At 41.4% G+C, this 23281-nt stretch overlaps 1 protein-coding gene across 3 annotated transcripts in view; it reads right to left on the reverse strand.

Annotated features, from left to right (window-relative positions):
• The window catches only part of VAPA (VAMP associated protein A), a 62484-nt gene extending 39631 nt beyond the window's left edge, over positions 1-22853 (reverse strand). For all 3 annotated transcript variants that reach the window (XM_058277355.1, XM_058277356.1, XM_058277354.1), the window contains exon 1: positions 22066-22853. In XM_058277355.1, coding sequence (XP_058133338.1) covers positions 22066-22651 — 586 coding nt within the window. In that variant the 5' untranslated portion in view covers positions 22652-22853. The remainder of the gene's footprint in view (positions 1-22065) is intronic.
• Between the last annotated feature and the right edge of the window lie 428 nt (positions 22854-23281).

Raw genomic sequence — 23281 nt, forward strand, 5'->3', positions numbered from 1 at the left:
TGTGACAGCGAGGTGCCTAATCACTTGAGCCACCTCCACTCCCTGCTTTGATGTCTCTCTCATGTTTTCTCTCCCTGCATTTCTTGTTGCATCATCTTATTGCATCAGCTCGCTGCACCTGCCCATCGCATCAGCTCATTGTCTTCTTTTGTAGGCACCGGGAACTTCTGCTCCTTGCTTTGCTATATCTCTCATTATGTTTTTTCTTCTTCTATCTCTTGTTGTGTCAGCTCACCATGCCTGCCCATCACATCAGCTCAATGTCTTCTTTAGGAGGCACTGGGATCTGAAAAGTGACCTCCCATGTGGTAGGCAGGAGCCCAGTTGCAAGAGCCACATCCGTTTCCCTTTCTATTTATCTTTATATACCCTGATTAGTGAACAGTTGGTTGATGGTAGTAAGTTAGACATGTTTTCCATTTATCGTTTTTTTTTTTTTTAAGATTTATTTTTTATTCCCCCCCCCCCCCGAGTTATCTGCTCTCTGTGTCCATTCACTGTGTGTTCTTCTGTGACCGCTTCTATCCTTATCAGCAGCACCGGGAATCTGTGTCTCTTTTTGTTGTGTCATCTTGCTGTATCAGCTCTCCATGTGTGCGGGGCCATTCCTGGGCAGGCTGCACTTTCTTTCGCACTGGGCAGCTCTCCTTACGGGGCGGGGGACACCCCTGCAGGGCACAGCACTCCTTGTGCACATCAGCACTGCACATGGGCCAGCTCCACGCAGGTCAGGGAGGCCCGGGGTTTGAACCTTGGACCTCTCATGTGGTAGGCAGATGCCCTATCCATTGGGCCAAGTCTGCTTCCCCCATTTATCTTTAATACCTTGCCTTATGACAAAATAGATTTCACACTTGTGTAAAAAAGCTTAAATTGTTAATGAAAAATAAAAATACAAGTAAGATGGAGAAATTAAATCTTTACTCTCTTACAGGTAGCATGCTTACTAACTAAATGGCTTTTAATTAATTTTTCTCTTACTATAAAAAGTATTAACATTAGGAAAGAGGAAGAGGAAAGGTCTTAAAATGCCTAGCCTGGGGGGCCCCATGTGCATCTCACTCTGCAGCACCGCCCACAATCCATATCTCAGACTGTGTACTTATCCCTTTTCTTATTTCTTAATAAACTCTTTACTCCCTTGCCTACCCTAAAAAAAAGTAAAAAATGCCCATTATTTTAAAAATGCTCATTATAGAAAAAATGTTCATTATAGAAATTTCAGAGAATACAGGAAAGTTAAAACATATAAGCAAAAGATCCTCCTAATCCTAAAGCAGAGCTAATGACTACAAACATTATTTTTTGTCCAGTCTTTTTTCTCTGCATGTATTTCTATTTGCAGGCTCATATTTACGCAACTTTACAATGGAGGGATTAAGGCTATCAACATCAATCAACTTATCATTAAAAAAGTGGGACAAGGGAAGCAGATGCAGCTCAAGCAGTTGGGTGCCCACCTATCACATGGGAGGTCCCAGGTTCAGTTCACAGTGCCTCCTAAAGAAGACAAGCAAGACAGCGAGCTGATGTGATGGGCTGGCACGGCAAGCTGACACAATAAGATGATGCAGCAGAGAGACAGAGAAAGGAAACACAATGAAAGATACAACAAGCAGGAAGCATACAAGTGACTGAGTGACTCCCTCCCACCTAGGAGGTCCAGGGTTTGGTTCCCAATGTCTCCTAAAAAGAAGACAAACAGCATACAGCAAGCTCAAACAAGGGAATGAGGAGGGGAGAAATAAAAAATATATATATATTTTTTTTTTTTTAAAAAAGAGGACAACCAGTGATTATCTACACTTGATGTCACACATTTATGAAGTGTTTTTACCAAAAACATTGAAACCTAAATCTAATCAAACCCTTAGACCTACCTCCTAATTTATGGGAAAGAGTATATCAGATATATCTAGAATATGGAACATTCTACTGGACAACTGTAAGTGGCATGATTTAAAAAAAAAAACAGGGTGGCACTGTTCAAGACTACCACATCTTAAGACATATGACACCCAAATGCAATGCATAGATTAAACAATCCAACTGAACAACAGGCATACAGTTGTGTAAATTTCAACAGACTAAATATTAGATAATATTAAGGGAATTATTTTTTACTTTATTAAGTAGTAATGGTATCAGATTTATGTAAAGAAAATGTAACAAATTTCTTGTTAGAAATACAAGATCAAATATTTAAGGATGAAATGTTATGAGATCCAGGATTTCCTTTAAAATACTGCAGCAAGCAAACAAAAAGAAACAAATACAGTAAAAAAAAAATCATTAAATTTAAGTATATGAAGGTATTAAACTTAGGTATATAGAGATTCATTATAATGTTTTCATGAATTTTGAAAGTTTTCATAATAAAAAACTTAAAACTTTTTATCAAGTAATTTGTCACATTTTAGTTATAATAAACCTAGCAGGCATTTGCAAACAATAGAAAGGCCACACTTAGATTTAATTTTCTTTCAAACCAACTTTTTATGGAGGAAGGAAAGCAAGACCCATCATCCTGTATCATCTCTCTTTATCCTCTGAAAGATAAGATTTCAAAGAATGGTCAGTCAAGGTAAGGTACAAAGGCAACAAGAAAGAGATCAGGAAGTGCCTATGAGAAAATAAAAGGGCTCCTACTTAGAGGCAGCCTAATTAAGGAAGGTCTTACTTAAAAGAAATTTAAAAAGGCAACCAGTACAATATATATATAACAATAAAATTACCAATACTAACAAATCACAAAATACCAAACTCTGAAAAACTTACACTCAATCTTGTTTTCCCAATTCGCTATATTATTTCCAAGAAAACTGCATTTTCTTTCCTTACATCTGTCATATAATCACAAATCTTTAGGGCCAAACACCACTCAAGAACTCAAGTGAATGCAAAAAGTTGAAGAAACAATTTACACCCATGGTTCAGTCAGCTCTTTAAAAAATACCCTACACTGGCCCTTTTCTGAACTACAAAATTTTGATAACACACAACTAGATGGGGCAAAGGCAGATGAAAAATCCAACTGAGAGTAAGACCTCCAATACTTAACAAAAAAAAAAAAAATAGGTACTACGGAATGAACTACAAGTTCATTCAACCAACTTTCAGTGGGCAGTTATGATATTCTTACGATGGATACAAAGACTTTAAATCCTCAAATAATTAACAGTACAGTTTAGAAGAGACAACCACATAAACATAAATACTATATAATGTGATAAGAGCTGTTATTACAGGTAGGCACAAGTTTCAGTGGGGGCATAAAAAAAAAAAGCAAGGGGGAGAGGGGGGCAATAGCCAAAGTGGACTGGGTGAATAAAAGAAGACTGCATGAGAGGAAACAATTCTCTAAAGATTAACTGACCGACGAGAGGAAAACAATATTAGAAGCAAAGAATGTGCAGAAGTCTTCGAACAGCTTGGAATGTTTGAGAAAATGGCTTCACGTAGCCAAAACAATAGACAGAAGAGAAACTGTAGGAACTGAGTCTGGAATTTTACATGTGCGTACTGGGAAAACATTACAGGATCTTCAACCAAAGAAGAAACATCAAATTTGCATTTTTCAAAGGGTAACTCTAAAAGCAGCGCGTAGGATAAGCTGAAGAGAACTGACTAAGGAAAAGACCAGTTTGGTGGCTAGTAGAGAAAAGATAATTATAAAGAAATTATCCCAAGTCCAGTTTGCTCCTTGAGTAGCACACCCATATAACCAAAGGCCTACTTGATACAACAGCAGTGTCTTGAAAGTATCTAAATATAACTAATGAACTCAGCATATCTAACATATCTGATGAGATCATGATCTTCCTCCTACTACTCCCCCTCCTCCCCCCACCCCCACTTCTCCAAATAAAACATTTGGTCCTCATCCAGTCATCCACTATTTCTTAGCTCAGGGAACAGCACCACCATTCCTCCAAATACGCAACCCAGGGACATCCACGATAGCAGCTTCTCTCTCAAGGTGCATGGTTAATAGGCCACAGTCTCACTGATTTTATCTTCTAATTTTTCACCATCTCCAACACCATCACACCTAAATCCAAGCTGCCTCTCTTGCCTGGACTACTGCGGCTGCCTAACTGAGTTTTCTCCCCTCTAACATTACTTCATGTTGCTACCAGAATTATATTTTTTAAAGGGAAATATGGCATCACTCCACTCCCTCTATCTTTACCACCCCCTCACTTAAAACACCTAGTGGGTTAGGATAAAAACAAACTCCCACCTTTTTTTAAAAAAAGATTTATTTATTTATTTATTTATCTCCCCTTCCCCCCCACCCCGGTTGTCTGTTCTCTGTGTCTATTTGCTGTGTCTTCTTTGTCTGCTTCTGTTGTTGTCAGCGGCACGGGAATCTGTGTTTCTTTTTGCTGAGTCACCTTGTTGTGCAGCCTGTGTGGGGGGCGCCATTCTTGGGCAGGCTGCACTTTCTTTGGCGCTGGGCGGCTCTCCTTATGGGGCGCACTCCTTGCACGTGGGGCTCCCCTACATGGGGACACCCCTGCATGGCAGGGCATCAGCACGCATCAGCACTGCACATGGGCCAGCTGCACACGGGTCAAGGAGGCCCGGGGTTTGAACCGCAGACCTCCCATGTTGTAGACGGACGCCCTAACCACTGGGCCAAGTGCACCGCCCAAACTCCTACCTTGACTTTACTAAACAGCACCACACATCTCTTGGCTAAAATTTCCACCCCTGCCCACACTGACCTCTTCAATCTTTCAGCCTTGTAAATGTTGTATTAATATTTCCCTTATGCCACGGAATCTTGGTGCAGGCTGTTCCTTTTGTGCTCATCCCTTTCTTCTTCATCTAGATGACTTCTACTCCTTCTTAGCTCAATTATGACAACCTTCCCTGACCAGACCAAAGCCCCCTATTTTCTTTTTTTTTTTTTTTTTTTTAAAGATTTACGTATTTATTTAATTTCCCCCCCTCCCCTGGTTGTCTGTTCTTGGTGTCTATTTGTTGCGTCTTGTTTCTTTGTCTGCTTTTTGTTTCTTTGTCCGCTTCTGTTGTCGTCAGCGGCACGGGAAGTGTGGGCGGCGCCATTCCTGGGCAGGCTGCTCTTTCTTTTCACGCTGGGCGGCTCTCCTCACGGGCGCACTCCTTGCGCGTGGGGCTCCCCCACGCGGGGGACACCCTTGCGTGGCACGGCACTCCTTGCGCGCATCAGCACTGCGCATGGCCAGCTCCACACGGGTCAAGGAGGCCCGGGGTTTGAACCGCGGACCTCCCATATGGTAGACGGACGCCCTAACCGCTGGGCCAAAGTCCGTTTCCCCCCCTATTTTCACATTCTCAGCACCTCTAACACTTCATTCTTCTGATTATCTTTGATTAGTATCTGCCTCTCCCATTAGCATTACCCTATGAAAGCATGGACAGTACTTTATTCACAATTCTAGGCCCAATGCTTATTTACCATACAAGACATACAGCAGACACTCAAGTTTAATTATATAAATGCATGAATTGGTTATATAATTTACTGAATAAAACTAAATGAATTTAGAAGTGGGGATACATTAGAGAATATGCATTCAAAAGATATCTCTAGAAGGTAGAAACACAGACTTAAATTACTGAATGTTTAGAATTTCTGGCATAAATAAATAATCCTGATGCCACTGAAAACTACATTAAAAAAACAGGAAGAGGAGGAAGAAAAACCAGTTTGGGATATGTTGAGTATAAGATACCTGAGGAACATTCAAATCCAGATCATCAGTAAGTAGCTAGTATGTGTTCTAGAACTGACTCTGAAGGCTAAATTAAAATACAGATTTGGGCGCATACCAATGTATGCAAAGAGATAGCAAGGAAGAGAAAGAGAAGCCCTCAAAACTGAATAGGAACGTTCACAGGGACAACAAAGAAGCCAAATCAGAATCTCAGAGACATTAGCATTAAGAAAAAGGCCACAAATGAGACAAGGGGAAGCAAGAACAAAATTAGAAGATAATAGTGTGACAGAAGTCAAGAAAACTGAGTTTTTTTAAAAAGAACTACCAATCATGACAACTGCAAAAGAGAAGTCAAGTAAATGTTGGAAATGATCAATGCAATTGACAATCAGGTCACTGGAAATCTTAGCAAAAGTAGATACTTAATAGGTAATGAAGACAGAAATAGGACTACTGTCAACTGAGGAAATACATGAAGTGAAAAATGTACAGACAGTGAACACAGGCTCCTTTTCAAAGACACTGGAATGCAAAGAAAGTGAAGGACAGGGCAGGACATACGCTAGGAGAGCCAAATGAGTATTTTACTTGCTTGTTTTTAAAACGAAAGATTTTAGTGCAGGGGCTCTTAACCAGATTTCAGGGGGTCTGTGAGCTAGAATTGAAAAAAATCAACTTATTATCTATATTTTCTCTGACCTCCAATGCTGAATGTCATAAATCTGCTGCTACATTCTAAGAAGGGGTCCGTATATTTTAACCTGAATGGCAAAAGGGTCTGTAGAACAAAATAAGATAAAGAATCCCTGCTTTAGTGTATTTATCAATTAAAAGAAAGATGCCAGGGGTTGACGATGTAAGAGTTTTGAAAAAAATCTAACGGCGCATGGTCTGAATCATGAGGGACTGAACAGGGACCAAAATGCAAAAATGGAGGAACATTCTGAAAATGAAATCAAGAAAAACAATTCCACTTAAAATAGCATCTAAAAGAATAAAATACGTAAGAATAAATTGAACCAAGGATGTGAAAGATTTATGAGTGGAAAACTACCAAATATTGTTGAAAGAAATTAAAGACGACCTAGATGAAAAAAGACATTCCATGTTCATGAATTGGAAGACTAATATTATGAAGATGTGAACACAACCCAAAGCAATTTACAGATTCAATGCAGATTCAAAATCAAAATACAGATTCAAAAATCCAACAGCCTTCTCTGCAGAAACAGAAAAACCAATCATCAAGTTTCCATGGAAGAATAAAGGACCTGGACTAGCCAAAATCATCTTAAAAAAGAACAAAGTTGGAAGATCCATACTTCCCAATTCCAAAATCTATTACAAAACAATGTGATACTGGCAGTAGGACAGGAACATACACCAATGGAATAGAACTGAACTTTCAAAAATAAACCCACACATCTGTGTCCAACTGATTTCTGACAAGGGAAGACAAAACTCAATGGGAGAAAGACAACCCTTCAATAAATAGTGCTGGGTTCAACACACCAAAAAAAAAAAAAAATCAAAGTGAACCCATACCTCACACCATGTACAAATATTAACTCAAAAAAGGATTAAAAAACAATCTAAATATAAGAGCTAAGATGATAAAAACACTTAGAAATATCTTCAGGATCTTGTATTGAATTCTTGCAAAAAATTATTAGATATGACACCAAAGCATGAGCAACAAAAGAAAAAAATAGAAAAATGGGGCTTCAAAGTTAAAAACTTCTGTGCATCAAAGGGCATTATCAAGAAAGCAAAAGAAATTCACAGAATGAGAAATCAAAACCACAGTAAGATACACAAGAGAATGGCTATTATTAAAAAATGAAGAATAAGTGTTAACAAAGATGGGGAGAAATACGAACCCTCATATGGTGTTGGTAAGAATGTAAAATGGTGCAGTCACTGTGGGAAATGGTTTTGACAGTTCTTCAGAAAGTTATATACAGAATTATCATTATGACCCAGCAATTCCATTTCTAGGTATGTACCCAAAAGAAGTCAAAGCAGGGACTTGAACAGATATTTGTGCACCAATGTTGATAGCAGCATTTATTCACAATAGGAAAAAGGTGGAAGCAACCTAAGTTTCTATCAACATATGAATGGATAACAAAACATGGCATACGCCTACAATGGAATAGTTTTCAGCAGAAAAAATGAAGTTCTGATACATACTACAACATGTTGAATGAAATAAAGCAGGCACAAAGGGACAAATATTGTTATGATTCCACTTACATGAAATACCAAATTCACAGTCACAGAATCTAGAATACCAGTTGGGAGTGGGGAGTTACTGCTTAAGAGGTGCAGTTTTTGTTTGAGGTGATGGAAAAATGTGGGTAATGGGTCATAGTGATGGTAGCACAAAATTGTGAATAATTATTACCATTGCAATGTATACTTGAAAGCGGTTAAAATGGAAAATTTTATGTTATTTTATATGTCTCCACAATCAAAACTAAAAAAACTACTTAAAAATTGTTTTTAAAAAATGTTAATAAGGTAACTAACCTGACATAGGAAGATTTTTTCTTTAAGAAAGAAATAGGGATATTTTCTGATGAACAGGTCTTAATAAAAGGTGACTGACTAAGGGGTGTGGGTTTTCCTTTTTAGAGCAGTGACAGTGTTCTAAAATCTTTTGTGGCGATGAATGCACAACATTGTGATTATACTAAAAACCACTGATTACACACTTTGGATACACAGTATGATATGTGAATACATCTCGATAAAACTGCTTAAAAATAAATAAATGTGTAAGAATAGCCAGAAATAGCAGCTATGTACAGAAAGGGAAGCAAAGAGAGATTGAGAGGTGAAGAATTTTCTTGTTTTTTTTATCTGTTTATTACTATTATTCAAATAATGAAAATTCTCTAATAATGATTGAAGTGATAAAAATACAATTATGTGATTATACCAAATATCACTGATTGTACACTTTGGATGAATTGTATGCTTTATTAATATGTATCAATAAAACTGATTTGTTAAAAAAGAGGCAGAACATCATGGAAGGGCTTGTTTCGATTTTTTTTTTTTTTAGGAGGTACCAGGGATTGAACCCAGGACCTCATACTTGGGAAACAAGTGCTCGAACACTGAGCTACACCCGCTCTCCATGGAAGGGTTTGAACTCCATACTAAGCACATTAGATGTTTATCCTGTGGGCAATCGACTGAAGACTTTCATGTAATGTAGTAATAATAAGATGACATTTAGTTTCAGGGGGAAAAATTACCCCAGGGGTTTGGTGTAACCACCCTGAAAAAGAAGGAGCCAACCTGAAACACATAAAAATTTGCCAAATAGTCCACAAAAATAGAAATGTTTTATATCATCCTTTGTGCTTCTTAGAGATGTGCTGCTATTCAAAAATGCTCTCACTCCGAGAGCTTAATCTTTTTTTAGTGGTTTGTTACTGTTCTGGACCAACTTCAACACAATGATTGACTATTCTCTTCTCTAAGAAAAAAGGCCTTTTAGCATTTTATAAACTTTCTTTCCCAAATTTTCCTCCAAAACTGGTACTATATAGGGAAAATTGCTGTATAATACAAAGAGGAAATTTTAGAATAGCAAAAATGTTAATGGCAAAAAAAAAAAATCTTCCATGTACAATACCAAATTTCAAATCTGAATTCTAGCTCAAATTACTGCCAAAGTTTACACAGCAGAATTTGAAATCTTCTTTTCTTTGCTAATACAATGAGATATTTACCTTAGAATTTGTTACATTATTATAAGAACAGTTTCATAAATTACCAATGGTTCAAAATAAAACAGTAAGATTTTTGGAAACACTGAAGTAAAACTGGTATACTCCCTTCTTCACAACTGCACAAAGTACCAATAATTCATATCAAGATGACTGTTAAGGTTATAACAGAAAAACTCACCACCCAATCTCAAAATGATTAGTCACTCTTGCAGAAATCATCTTGGGCAAACATGGTCAAAATAATTTTAAAAAAACAACTAGAAGATAACAAAGTATTATGCAAGATTATCTTTTTAAAACCTTCATTTAAACTAAACAGATACAGGTGATTTATGACAAGTCAGAGTAAAACGCCTTTTTATATCTTCATCAAACTAAACCTAGACTATTGATTCTAAATAAGTTTCCTCACTTAATGTTGAACTGTGCACGTGAATACACAGAGAAGCTTTCATCAAAACAAACTATTTCCCTTTGGTTAAAAGAATAACATTAAGAATAAGTGACTAAAAAAAAGAAGATATGCAGACAGAGCCCCTGCCTCAACAAATAGATGCCACAAGCCAGCAGACACAGCAGCCCACAGGGAGTGTGGCTCATGCCATTGGGCACTTGCCTCTCATATGGGAGGTTCCAAGTTCAGTTCCCAGAGCTTCCAGGAGAAAGCAAGCAAACAATGAGCAGACAGCAGAGAGAACCATGTGGGGATTGGGGGGGTAGGCAGGGGGGGTGCGGTAAAGAAAGAAAAATAAATAAATCTTAAAAAAAAAAAAAAAAGAAACCAAATGTTTTCTCCTAATATATCCTACCCCTCCACTGTCCCAATCCTCCCATTACCTACAAACAAACTACTGGACATTAAAGTATAAACCACAGGGCTTCATTTGACTAAGATGGTGGCATAAGATGCTCTGGGATGCCATTCCCCCACAGAATCTTTGAACAACTAGCAAAAATTGGAAAGCCATCTCCCTCAAAATTCTGGAAAACAGTTAAGGGGTTACAGTAAAAGAGGACCAACAAATCAAGAATCGCGGTTTTAAAAATGGGAGAAGGGAAGCAGATGTGGCTCAAGTGACTGAGCTCCTACCTATCACATGGGGGAGGGGGGAGGTCCCAGGAGCCCCGGATTTGGTTTCCAATGTCTCCTGGAGAAGATGAGCAAGACCCAAAGCTGGCGAAAGCAAGCTGCAACAGTGTGGAGGTGCAACAAGTTGACGCAACAAGATGCCACAACAAGACACAGAGGAAAGACAATGAAAGATTCAATAAAGCAGGGAGCTGAGGTGGCTTAAGTGACTGAGAGCCTCTCTCCCACATGGGAGGTCCCAGGTTGAATTTCCTGGTGCCTCCTGAAGAAAATACAAGCAGAGAGCACACAGCGAATGGACACAGAGAGCAGAGAGTGAACACAAACTATGGGGGTGGGGGTGGGGATAAATGAATGAATGAATGAATGGATGAATGAATGAATGGAGAAGTAATGGTGCCACTGCTAGCCCCTCCTCCATTCCTTCCCAGGCACTGTGTGGAACCTGCCCTTATTCTCATTGTAGGTCCCTGGTCCAACAAGGGGAACACAATAATTCCTATGCACATACTGGAGTACCTGTATGTTGGCACCAATCAAGTGAGTAGAAACCTGAAAAAGTGACTTGACCTCCAGAATTTGCACTTCAGGAAGCAGCAGCTTGGGGACAAAGCAGCGCAAGAAACAATTACATTGAAGCAGCCTGGAGCAAAGATTACCTGCTTTAAGTAAAACAAGAGCATCCAGGAGGGTGAAAAATCTATTTCAGAGAGAGTGAACGGAACATCCAAATCTTGCAAATGGAAAATTCCTAAGTTCGGGAACAAGCAGGTGCCCAGGACTAGAACTAGGCTCAGAAAACACAGGCAGAACCCTGTACCACAAATTCCTCAAGGTGATCTTCTTGATAAACTCTGAAGGAGACCAAGAGCCAACTCAGAGCAATCTGCAAATATTGTAAAAGGTATTTCTTGTTATACTTTGTTTTGTTAACACCTGGCACTTAAGGAATTCTCTGTCATATCACTCCTGGATAGAAACTTAAGGAAGAGACAGCACAGGGACTAAATTCAAGAGATAACACTTTAAGTATAAAAATAGTGGAATAAATTACAAGACAAAGAAACTGAAAAGGACAGCTCATTGAAAAGAAAAAGGTAAAACTCCAGAAACCATCAATGAAGATTTTAGACATACCAAAGACTTTTTTAAAAATGACCCTCAATATGCTGAAAATTTTAAATGAAAGCACATAGAGAGAATTAAAGAATATCAGGAAAACAATGAACAGCATAAGACACGGAATTTTTTAAAAGGCAACAAACAGAAACAATGGAGCTGAAAACCACAATAACTAAAATGAAAAATTCCCCAAGGGTTGCAAAACCTAGACTGAGGCTGACAGAAGAATCTATGACTGCAAGGACAAGATAACTAAAATGATTCAGGCAGAGAAGCAGAAAGAAAAAAGAATGAATAAGTGAACAGAACCTAACAGACCTGTGTAACACCAAGCATGCTAATATATGCATTCTGGTGATCCCAAAAGGAGAAAAAAAAGAAAGGGACAGAAAGACTACTCAAAGAAATAATGGAAGAAAACTTTCTAAATTTAACAAAACCCATGAACATGAACATTCAGGGAGCCAAAGGAACTTCAAACAGGATAAACTCCAACACCACCATGCCCAAACAATAGTACTCAAACTCAGATGCCAAGGACAAGGAATTCTGAAAGCTGCTAGAGAAAAGCAACATATTGTGTACAAGGGATTCCCAATAATATTAAGAGCCCATTTCTCATCAGAAACCATGGAGGCAAGAAGGCACTGAGACTAAATATTTAAAGTGAGGAAGAAAACAACTGTCAACCAAGAATTTTGTATCTAGTGAGACTGTCTTTCAAAAACTGAGGGGGAGATCAACACATTTCCAGATAAACAAAAGCTGAGGGAGTTTGTAACAAGACCTGACCTATAAGCAATGCTAAAGGGAGCTCTTCAGACTGAAAAGCACACCAAGGCAGTGAATCCAAGTGACGTAAGAAATACAGTTACCCTGTATTTGGCCCAGTGGATAGGGCATCCGTCTACCACATGGGAGGTCAGTGGTTCAAACCCCAGGCCTCCTTGACCCATGTGGAGCTGGTCCACGCACAGTGCTGATGCGTGCAAGAAATGCCGTGCCACGCAGGGGCGTCCCCCAAGTAGCGGAGCCCCATGCGCAAGGAGTGTGCCCCATAAGGAGAGCCGCCCAGTGCAAAAGAAATTCAGCCTGCCCAGGAATGGCGCCACACACATGGAGAGCTGGCACAGCAAGATGACACAACAACAGAGAGACACAGATTCCCATGCCGCTGATAACAACAGAAGCGGACAAAAATACACAGCAAATGGACACAGAGAAAAGACAACTGGGGCGGGGAGGGGGGAAAGGGGAGAGAAATAAATTAAAAAAAAAAAAGAAATACCGGCCTCCCAATAAAGTATGGACTATTACAAATGCCAGTACTACTGTACTGTATTTTGGAGCACATAACTCTGCTTTTTACATCTTACACATTCTAAATGTAAACGCATACAAGTAATGATCAATCTCTGGTTTCACACATACAACATATAAAGATATAATCTGTAGTAAGTACACAAAAAGATGGAGGGAAGGAGAAGTACACAAACCATTTATGTATACTACTGAACGTAAGTAGGTATCAAACCAAACGTGACTGTTACAGATTTAGGATGTCAAATTAAAGTCCAATGGAAAAACTACAAAAGAAAAGAAAAATAATGCAAAAATAAATGAGAAGGGACTCAGAATAGCATACTACCAAAAAATTCAAATAAATATTTCAGTAAGCATTAACAGAAGAACTGAGAAACAAAATGATACTGAACTTACCAGTGACCTAATAGCAAAAACTCACAACATCAACAGCACATTCGGCCAAGGAACTGCTAAGGGACGTACAATGCAGAGGTGGTTCAAGAAGTTTTGCAAAGGAGATGAGAGCCTTGAAGATGAGGAACATAGGGGTCCAACATCCCAACTTGACAACAACCAACTGAGAGTAATCATCGAAGCTGATCCTCATACAACCACACGAGAGTTTGCCAAAGAACTCTACATTCACCATTCTACAGTCATTTGGCATTTGAAACAATTGGAAAAGTGAAAAAGCTCAATAAATGGGTGCCTCATGAGCTGGCAGAAAATAAAAAAAATCGTTTTGAAATGTCACCTTCTCTTACTCAACACAACAACAAACCATTTCTCAATTGGACTGTGACATGCAACAAAAAGTGGATTTTATACAACAACCAGCAATAACCAGCAATAACCAGCTCAGTGGCTGGATTGAGAAGTTCCAAAGCACTTCTGAAAGCCAAACTTGCACCCAAGAAGGGTCACAGTCACTGTTCGGTGGTCTGCTGCCAGTTTGATCCACTACAGCATTCTGAATCCCCGCAAAACCATTAGATCTGAGAAGCATGCTCAGCAAATCAATGAGATGAGCCAAAAATTGCAACATATGCAGCCGCCACTGGTCAACAGAAAGGGCCCAATTCTTCTCCACGACAACGCCCAACCGCACATCACACAACCAGCACTTCTAAAGTTGAACGATAGGGCTACTAAGTTTCGCCTCATCCGCCATAGTCATCTGACCGCTTGCCAACAGACTACCACTTCTTCAAGCATCTCAACAACTTTTTGCAGGGAAAACACTTCCACAACTAGCAGGACACAGAAAATGCATTCCAAGAATTCATCGAATCCCGAAGCACGGATTTTTATGCTACAGGAATAAGCAAACTTATTTCTCATAGGCAACAATATGTTCATTGTAATGGCTCCTATTGTGATTAATAAAGATTTGTTTGAGCCTAGGTATAATGGTTTAAAATTCACGGTCTGAAATTGCAATTCCTTGTGCACCAATCTAATACATGCAACTAACAGCAAAGCCCAAACAAAATATATAAAATATTGAGTTCTGAAAGGAGAAATAGATGGCCCAATATTAATAACAGACTTCAATATACCACTTTGATAGAACATCTAGACAGGAGATCAATAAGGAAATAGAAGACTAGAACTTGAAAGACACAATAAACCAAATACCCTATCAGACATATAGAACCCTTCACTCAAGAAGAGTTGAAGACACATTCTTCTTTAGTATATACAGGACCATATATTAAGTCCCAAGACTCAATAAATTTAAAAATATTGAAATCATACGTACAAAGTATCTTCTCCAAACTCAATGGACTGAAGCTAGAAATCAGTAACAAAAATACAGAAATTAAACAACATACTCTTAAACAACCATGGGTCAAATAGGGAAACAGAAAATATCCTGAGGCAAATAAAAAACAAAACTCAACCTACCAAAACTTATGGAATGCAGCAAAGGCAGTGCTGAGGGAAATTTATACTGCTAACTGCTTACATTAAAAAAAAAAAAAAATTCTCAAATCAAGAGACATAACCTCACAAGTGGAGAAACTACAAAAAGAAGAGCAACCTAAACCCAAAAGCAGCAGGAAGAAGGAAATAACAAAAGTTACAATGGAGATAGATAAAAGGGGGGACATTACTACTGACTCTACATAAATAAAAAGAATTATAAGAAGATACTATGATTAAGAGTATGCCAACAAATTAGACAACCTAGACAAAATGAACAAATTCCTAGAAACACATAAATCACCTAAACTGACTCAAGAAGAAAAAGAATATTTCAACAGATCTATAACAAGTAAACAGATTGAATTAGTAATAAAAAAAAATTTTAACTCCCAACAAAGAAAAGTCCAGGACCAGATGGCTTCATGGGTTAAGTTTTATCAAACATTACAAGAAGTATTATTCATTATACCAATCCTGCTCAACTCTTCCAAAAAATTGGAGAGGGAACACCTCCTAACTCGATCTATGACGTCAACATAGCACTAATACCAATCCAGATAAAGATACTAAAAGGAGGGAAAATAACCAATGCCACTTATAAATATAGATACAAGAACCTTTAACAAAACAGTAGCAAACCAAATCCAACAGCACATTGAAAGAATTATGCACCATGGCCAAGTGGAATTTATCCCAGATATGCAAAGGGGTTTCAACACAAGAAAATTAATTAATGTAATACACGACATTAATAGAACAAAGGGAGGCGGTGGACTTGGCCCAGTGGTTAGGGCATCCGCCTACCACAAGGGAGGTCCGTGGTTCAAACCCTGGGCCTCCTTCACCCGTGTGGGGCTGGCCCATGCGCAGTGCTGATGCACGCAAGGAGTGCCGTTTCACACAGGGGTGTCCCCCGCGTATGGGAGCCCCAAGAGCGAGGAGTGGGCCCCGTAAGGAGAGTCATCCAGCGCGAAAGGAAGTACAGCCTGCCCAGGACTGGTGCCGCACACACGGAGAGTTGACACAACAAGATGACGCAACAACAACAAAAAAAAGATTCCCGTGCCGCTGACAACATGACAACATCAGAGGCGGACGAAGACGACACAGCAAATAGGCACAGAGAACAGACAACCAGGGTGGGGGTGGGGAAGGGGAGAGAAATAAATATTTTTTTAAAAAATAGAATAAAGGGGGGAAAATGATCATCTTAATTGATGGAGAAAAGGCATTTGACAAAAGCCAGCACTCCTTGATAAAAACAATTTATGAAACTAGGAATAAAAGGAAACTATCTCAATCTGATAAAGGGCATAAAACCCTCAGCTAACATCATACTCATTTCTGAAAGACTGAAAGCTTTCTCTCCAAGATCAGGAATGAATGGGCTATGATGTGGACCATTGACCATGAGGTGCAGCGATGCCCAGAGATGTACTTACCAAATGCAATGGATGTGTCATGATGATGGGAGAGAGTGTTGCTGTGGGGGGAGTGGTGGGGTGGGGGCGGTGGGGTTGAATGGGACCTCATATTTTTTTAATGTAATATTTTTTAAAAATGAATAACTTAAAAAAAAAAAAGATCAGGAATGAAACAAGGATGTTCACATCACCACTGCTATTCACCACTGTACTGGAAGTTCCAGCTTCAACAATCAGACAAGAAAAATAAATCAAATGCACTCAAATTGGAAAGGAAGAAATAAAACTTTCTCTATTTGCAGATGACACACGATTCTATATACCGAAAATCCTGAATATTAGCTCTATTACTAAAGGGGTAGGGTCCAAGATCAATACACAAAAGTCAGCAGTATTCCTATACAGTAGTAATGATCAATCCAAACAGAAATCAAGAAAAACAATTCCATTTCCAATAGCAACTAAAAGAATCGAATATCTAGGAATAAATATGGCCAAGGATGTACAGAACTGACACACAGAAAACCACAAAACATTGCTAAAAGAAACCTAAGAAGACCTGAATGAAAGGAAAGACACTTCGTGTTCATGGATCGGAAAACAAAATATCATTAAGATGTCAATTCTACCCAAAGCAACTTACAGATTCAATGCAACCCAATCAAATTTCCAACAGCCTTCTTTGCAGAAATGGAAAAGCCAATCATCAAATTTATATGGGTGGCAAATGGATGTGGCTCAACCAACTGGGCACCCGTCTACTATATAGAAGGTCCAGGGTTTGATGCCCAGGACCTCCTGGTGAAGGCAAGCTGGCCCACGTAGCAAGCTGGCCCACGCAGAGTGCCAGCCCACACAGAAATACTGCCCTGCATGGGAATGCTACCCAGTACAGGAAAGCCGCCCGGTGCCTGGGTGCCGGCCAATACAGAGAGCTGGCACAGCAAGATGACACAACAACAGACACAGAGGAGAGAAAATAAGATGTAGCAGATCAGGGAGTTGTGGTGGCACAAGAGAGTAATCCCCTCTCTCCCACTCCAGAAGGTCCCAGGATCAGTTCCCAGAGCTGCCTAATGAGAATATGACCAGACACAGAAGAACACAGAGCAAATGGATAGAGAGAGCCGACAATGGAGGAAATGGGGGAGGGTGGGGAGGAATAAAATAAATCTTTAAAAAAAAAAAATCCATATGAAAGGGTGAGAGGTGCCCAATAGCCAAAAACATCCCAAAGAACAAAGCTAAAACATCCCAAAGAACAAAGCTGGAGGGGTAACAGTTACCAATTTAAAACCTATTTCAAAACAGCATGAGGGAAGAGGATGTGGCTCAGGCAACTAGGCTCCCACCTACCACAAGGGAGGTCGCTGGTCAGATCCCGGTGCCTCCTAAAAAGGACAGCAAGATGACACAAGAGACACAAGAAGAAAAAACATAATGAGAGACTCAACAAAGCAAACAGCAGAGGTTCCCGGTGCCTCCTAAGAAAGAGCTGATATGACAGGCAGGCACAGCGAGCTGGCTCAACAAGAGGCACAGGGCAGAGGGGCATAACGAGAGACACAACAAAAGCAGGGAGCGGAAATGGCTCAAGGAAATTGGCACCTCCCTTCCACAACAGAGGTCCCCAGGTTCGGCTCCCAATGCCTCCTAAAGAAACAGGGAAGATGACCAGACACAAGTGAAAAGCCAATAAGGGGGTGGGGAGAAAGAAAGAAAATAAATCTTAAAAAAAAAAAAAAAAAAAAAAAGGCAGCATGATACTGGCCTAAGGACAGACATATAGACCAATGGAACTAAGTTGAGAGTTCAGAAATAAACCCTCACAAATAAACCCTCACACCTATGGCCATTTGATTCTTGAAAAGGGTGCTGTGAACACTCAATAGGAAAAGAACGGTCTCTTCAACAATGGCACTGGGAAACTGGATATCCATATACAAAAGAATGAAGGTAGGCCTCTACCTTATATCCTGTATAAAAATTAACTCAAAATTGATCAAAAACTTGAGAACATAAACTCTAAAACTATTAGAAGGAAACATAGGGAAGTATCATCAGGACCTTCTATTAGGCAATGGTTTCTTAACCTATACACCAAAAACATGAGCAACAATAAAATGAATAAACAGGACTTCATCAAATCTAAAACTGTGTGCAAAGAACTTCATAATAGAAAATGCAAACCACAGAATGGGAGAAAATATTTGGAAATACATATCCAATAAAGGCTTAATATCCAGAATATATAAAGAAATCCTACAACTCAACAATAAAAAACTAACAACCCAATTAAAGAATAAGGCAAATAAATGAGTTGGATAGACACTTCTCCAAAGAAGTTCTATAAGTGGCCAAAAGATACCTGACATCATTAGCCACTAGGGAAATGCAAATCAAAACCATGAGATACAATTTCACACCCACTAGAATGGCTAGTATTAAAAAAAGAAAAGAAAAGAAACTGAAAAATAACAAGTGCTGGAGAGGATGTGAAGAAATAGGAACTCTCATTCACTGTTCGTGGGAATGTAAAATGGTACAGAGGTAGTAGTTTGGCAATTTCTTGGAAAGCTAAATATGGAATTACCATATGACCCAGCAATCCCACTCCTAGATACATTCTCAAAACAACTGAAAGCAGGAACTCAAACAGATATCTGCACACCGATGTTCACAACAGTCTTATTCACAACTGACAAAAGATGGAAGCAAACTGTTCGACTAACAAATGGATAAACAAAATGTGGTATATTACTACAATGGAATGTTATTCAGCCAGAAAAAGGAATGAAGTTCTGATACATGTGACAACATGTATGAATACTTAAGGCATCATGTTGAGTGAGATAAGCCAGACACAAAAGGTCATTTATGATCTCACTGATAATAAATAATCAGAAGCGGCAATTTCAGAGTCAGAAACTTGAATGCAGGTTACCAAGGGTCAGGATGGGAGTAGGGAATGGGGAGTTAGTGCTGAATTGGTACAGTTTCTATTTAATGTGATGAAATCATTTTGGTAAAGGACGGTGGTGATAAGAGCACAAGGTGAATATAATTAACATCAATTAATTATATCTGAATGTGGTTAAAAAGTCAAATTTTAGGGTGTATCTATGTTACTAGAAAATTTTTAAAAAACAAAACAGTAAACCCTAATGTATACTACCAACTATAGTTAATAGTATAATTATAATAATATATTTTGTCAATTATAACAAAGGTACCATGATAACACAAAGTGTTCATCTGGAAAACTGTGTGCATGGCTGGGAGGGGGGTATATGAGAACTCTGTATTTTCTGCATAGTTTTTTCATAAATCTAAAATTTCTCCACTAAAAAGAGGGAAAAAAAGAGAAAAAAAACATATGCCAAGCATTCTCTCACATTAGTGAGTTTAGTCAACAACTCCCTTTGCCCACTCTCCCCCACCTCCCAATCCATGATAGCTACCCTCTTCCTTTAAGGCTTCCTAAAGCAATGGGAAGAGGAGGGAGAAGAAAAGGGACCTTCTTTCCTCGAAAATGTTTGTGCCTCAGTTACAGCAACTTTCTGCCGTTTTTGTCTCCCTCACTAGTCTTGGTAGTTCTTCAAGGACAAAGACAAAACTTAACACAGTTTACTATTTTATAATTGTGTGCTTTCCCCCATTAAACTACAAACTAATTCTGGGAATCTTTTCTCTACCTTGTTAAGCACTGACTCCCCAAATAAAAGCTGGTAACCGTTCTACCAATTGAATAGCGTTGAATAGCGTCATTAGTCAAATGTAGTCAACAAGTAGGGTTCTGGGTTGGTTTTTTTTAATCTATTTCACTGTTATTAGTTATTTACTATGGCAACATTAAACCTCTTTAGGAAGACCAGTTTAAACTGTGGACATTTCCTGGTCTACAACTGCTTTCAAAGGCTTCTAAGTCCAGAACGCACATCCAGTAGAGGAAATTTCCTCTATAAAATTCAGGCTGTCAAAGGGTAAAAACAAAATACTTAAAAACTTGCCTTAGAATTCCTTCAACTGAAGATACTGGATATTTGAGTTAGGTAACTTGTAAATTCCTCAAAGGCTTTTTTTCCTCTCCACTAAACTATGGAAAATCAAGCACCCAATTCACCTCAAAATACTTTTTAGAGTTGTCTTAAAACCAAATTCTTACCTAACCAGCAGCTCACTTACATTTCCAAAGAAATTTGCAAATGCACTAAAACAACTGCAAAATAAAGAAGTTTATGCAATACTCTTAATTCCAGAGTAAAATATAAAAGAACTCACTAAAACTATTTAAAATTTTCCTACGGAAAACCATCTAATTTTTTTTCTTTTGGACTCGAACTTAAACCACAATAAAAGATTTATTTTTTTCTATTAGCACTGTAACTGCTACACATCTTACAAAATTTGTTCTCATCATAGCTACTGAAATCGAAATACAAGATAATGACTTCAAAAAGGGTTCACTTTACACTTAACTAAAGATAGGAAGGAACCTGCTTTCTATTTAGCATCTTCACAATCTTTCAACATTCCTTTAAAAAAAAAAAAACACTGCTCATTTTTATCTCTTCCCTCAACTGTCCTCCTGCTCATTTTAACTCGCTTCCCTAAACTACATATTGAGATAAAATGAACCAAATAGTCCCTGGATTCCTCAAGGACCATCAAGTACGACTAATAAATTTACCACAGGTGTTGCTACAAAATAAATTAATGAAGTTTCGGAGCTAAGTGACACCTTATCATGGTTTGCTGGGAAACTGCTAGCCAAAGTCACAAACACTGAAGATTCCGCAGCAAAAGAACTAAGCTACAGGGCTTAACAAGAGCAAACACACCAGGTCTGCCCTACAGAAATGTCTCGTCAGACGATCAGGAATCCCTACTACCGTAAAGGTCCGGCTGTCAATCCTCAAGGTGACGCGCACACCCTTCCTCCCGGCAGATCCTCCCAACAGAAGCAGGGAGGCGATAACCAGAAAAGCCTAGTGCTCCAAACATCTAACTGCCGAGTTATTAACCCAGTTGCGACAAGGAGCAGCACCCTCTCCAGGTAGAGGGGTCGGCTCTGTCCAGCTCTCCCCAGGATGCGGACGGCACCTGGAGGCAGAGAGCGACCGGGCTCGTCAGGTCCCGAATCGGGAGCTGCCGCACCGACCACAGCCTCCTGCCAGAAGGACGCAAGACCACGGGAGCAGCCTGCGCCGCATTAGCGGCCCTTTCAACCGCAGAAGGGAGCACCCAGCTCGCCGGTCGCTGCCGGCCCGCAGGATCCGAAAAGCCCTGAGGGCCAAAGGCCGGTGTAAGGGCAGACGGGCCGGGGAGGGGTAGGACTACCCGGGGCAGGAGGGGCACGCGGAACCGAGGGGAGCACCCCAGGGCGGGCCTGGAGGACCCCTCGGGGCGGGCGGGCCGAGGGGAGCACCCCAGGCCGCCCGGCGGGCCTCAAGATGGCGGCGGCGCGGGAGCAAGGAGCAGGGCCGGGAGCGGGGCCGGGAGCCCGAGCAGCCGCGGGAGCAGGCTGGGCCCGCCCGCCCCCGGCCGGCGCGCGCCGAGGAGCGAGGGAGGGGAGGAGAAGGCAGGGAGGGAGGCGGGGAGGGCGCCCGAGCGGGAGGGCCGCGCGTGGGGGAGGGGACGCCGCACCCGCCAGGCCCGGACCCCGCACGCCCGCCGCCTCCCGGACCCTCGGCCAAGCCCCCGCGGGAGGACGGCCCCGCGCTCCACCGCGCGCTGCCCACCTTTGAATTTGAGGTCTGTGGGCGGGTCGAGGACCAGGATCTGCTCGTGCTTCGCCATGGCCCCGGAGGCGGACGCCATCGGAGACAGCGCAGAGCGGGGGCGCGCCCGCGGCGGCGGTTTGCCGGCAGGGGCGGGGACGGCGCCGGCTCGGACTCGCTCTACCGCCGGGCCCAGCTCCGGCTCCCGGCTCGCCTCCGCCTGTCGCCCTGGCGCTGCTGGGTCGGCCGCCGGACAGGTCAGCAGCTCCGGTCTCGCAACTGACTCAACCCCACACCAGCTGCCGCGGCGGCGCGCACTGCGATCCCGGCGCCTCACGTGACGGGCTGCGTGCCGACGTGCGCGCCCCCGCCGCCAGCCCCTCGGCCCTCGCCCCGCCCCCAGGCCAGCCCAGCGCGGCGGAATCTGAGTGCGCTTGCGCGCTGCGGCCCAGGGCTGCGGATGGAGCCCCACTCCAGCTGTCAAGGAGACGGGTGTGGACAGGGGCGGTGCTGAGCTTTGTGGAAGGGAGGGACACGGGGCGCGCCGCTCTGTCGCGTTTGGGCGGATTACGAAACAAGAGACCCTGGTACGGTAGTGCATCACCATTTTCCAAGTGGGAATGCCTGGTAGAGGGAAGTGTCGGGAGGCGAGGCGAACTACAGCTCCCAGCAGGACCCGCGCGGGGTGGAGCTTGGGCGCGGGCCGGTCCCTCGCGGCCTTGAGCGCGGAGCCTCCTGGGAAGTGTAGTGCGGATTGCCCGCGGGCGGGAAGGAAGGATCGTGATCCGTTGGAAGCGGATGGGTGGAGCGCGCTTGACCCCGCTGGGGGCTCCCAGGCAGCTCTCGTCTGCGCTAAAAGAGAAAAGCCAATGATTTTGGAGGCTGATTAGAAATAAGAAAGCTACCATGCGGAATGCAGGCCAGGGCTTATCAGTTTGCTCTCTGAACCCATCCATCACCGCACCGTAGAGCTCGAGCCTCTCGTATTCCCAGCCAGCCTCTCCTGCTCTCTCAGTCCTCTCCAGAGATAGCGAAATCACACGGGGAAACGCCCTTGTCGCCTGTTGGGGAAATCTGACCATGTCCACACGCCAAGTGAGAAATAAAAGTCAAAATCTACTGCGCTGAATCCAGCTGCTGCGCTGCTGCCCCTCGGTTGTGATGCACGATGGACCCAAACCAGAAGCAGGCGTCACGTTCACGTGGTGGAATCGAATTCCGTCTGCGGCACCCACGG

The sequence above is a fragment of the Dasypus novemcinctus genome, chromosome 16 (genome assembly GCF_030445035.2).
Source record: "Dasypus novemcinctus isolate mDasNov1 chromosome 16, mDasNov1.1.hap2, whole genome shotgun sequence".
In the NCBI taxonomy this organism is placed as follows: Eukaryota; Metazoa; Chordata; class Mammalia; order Cingulata; family Dasypodidae; genus Dasypus; species Dasypus novemcinctus.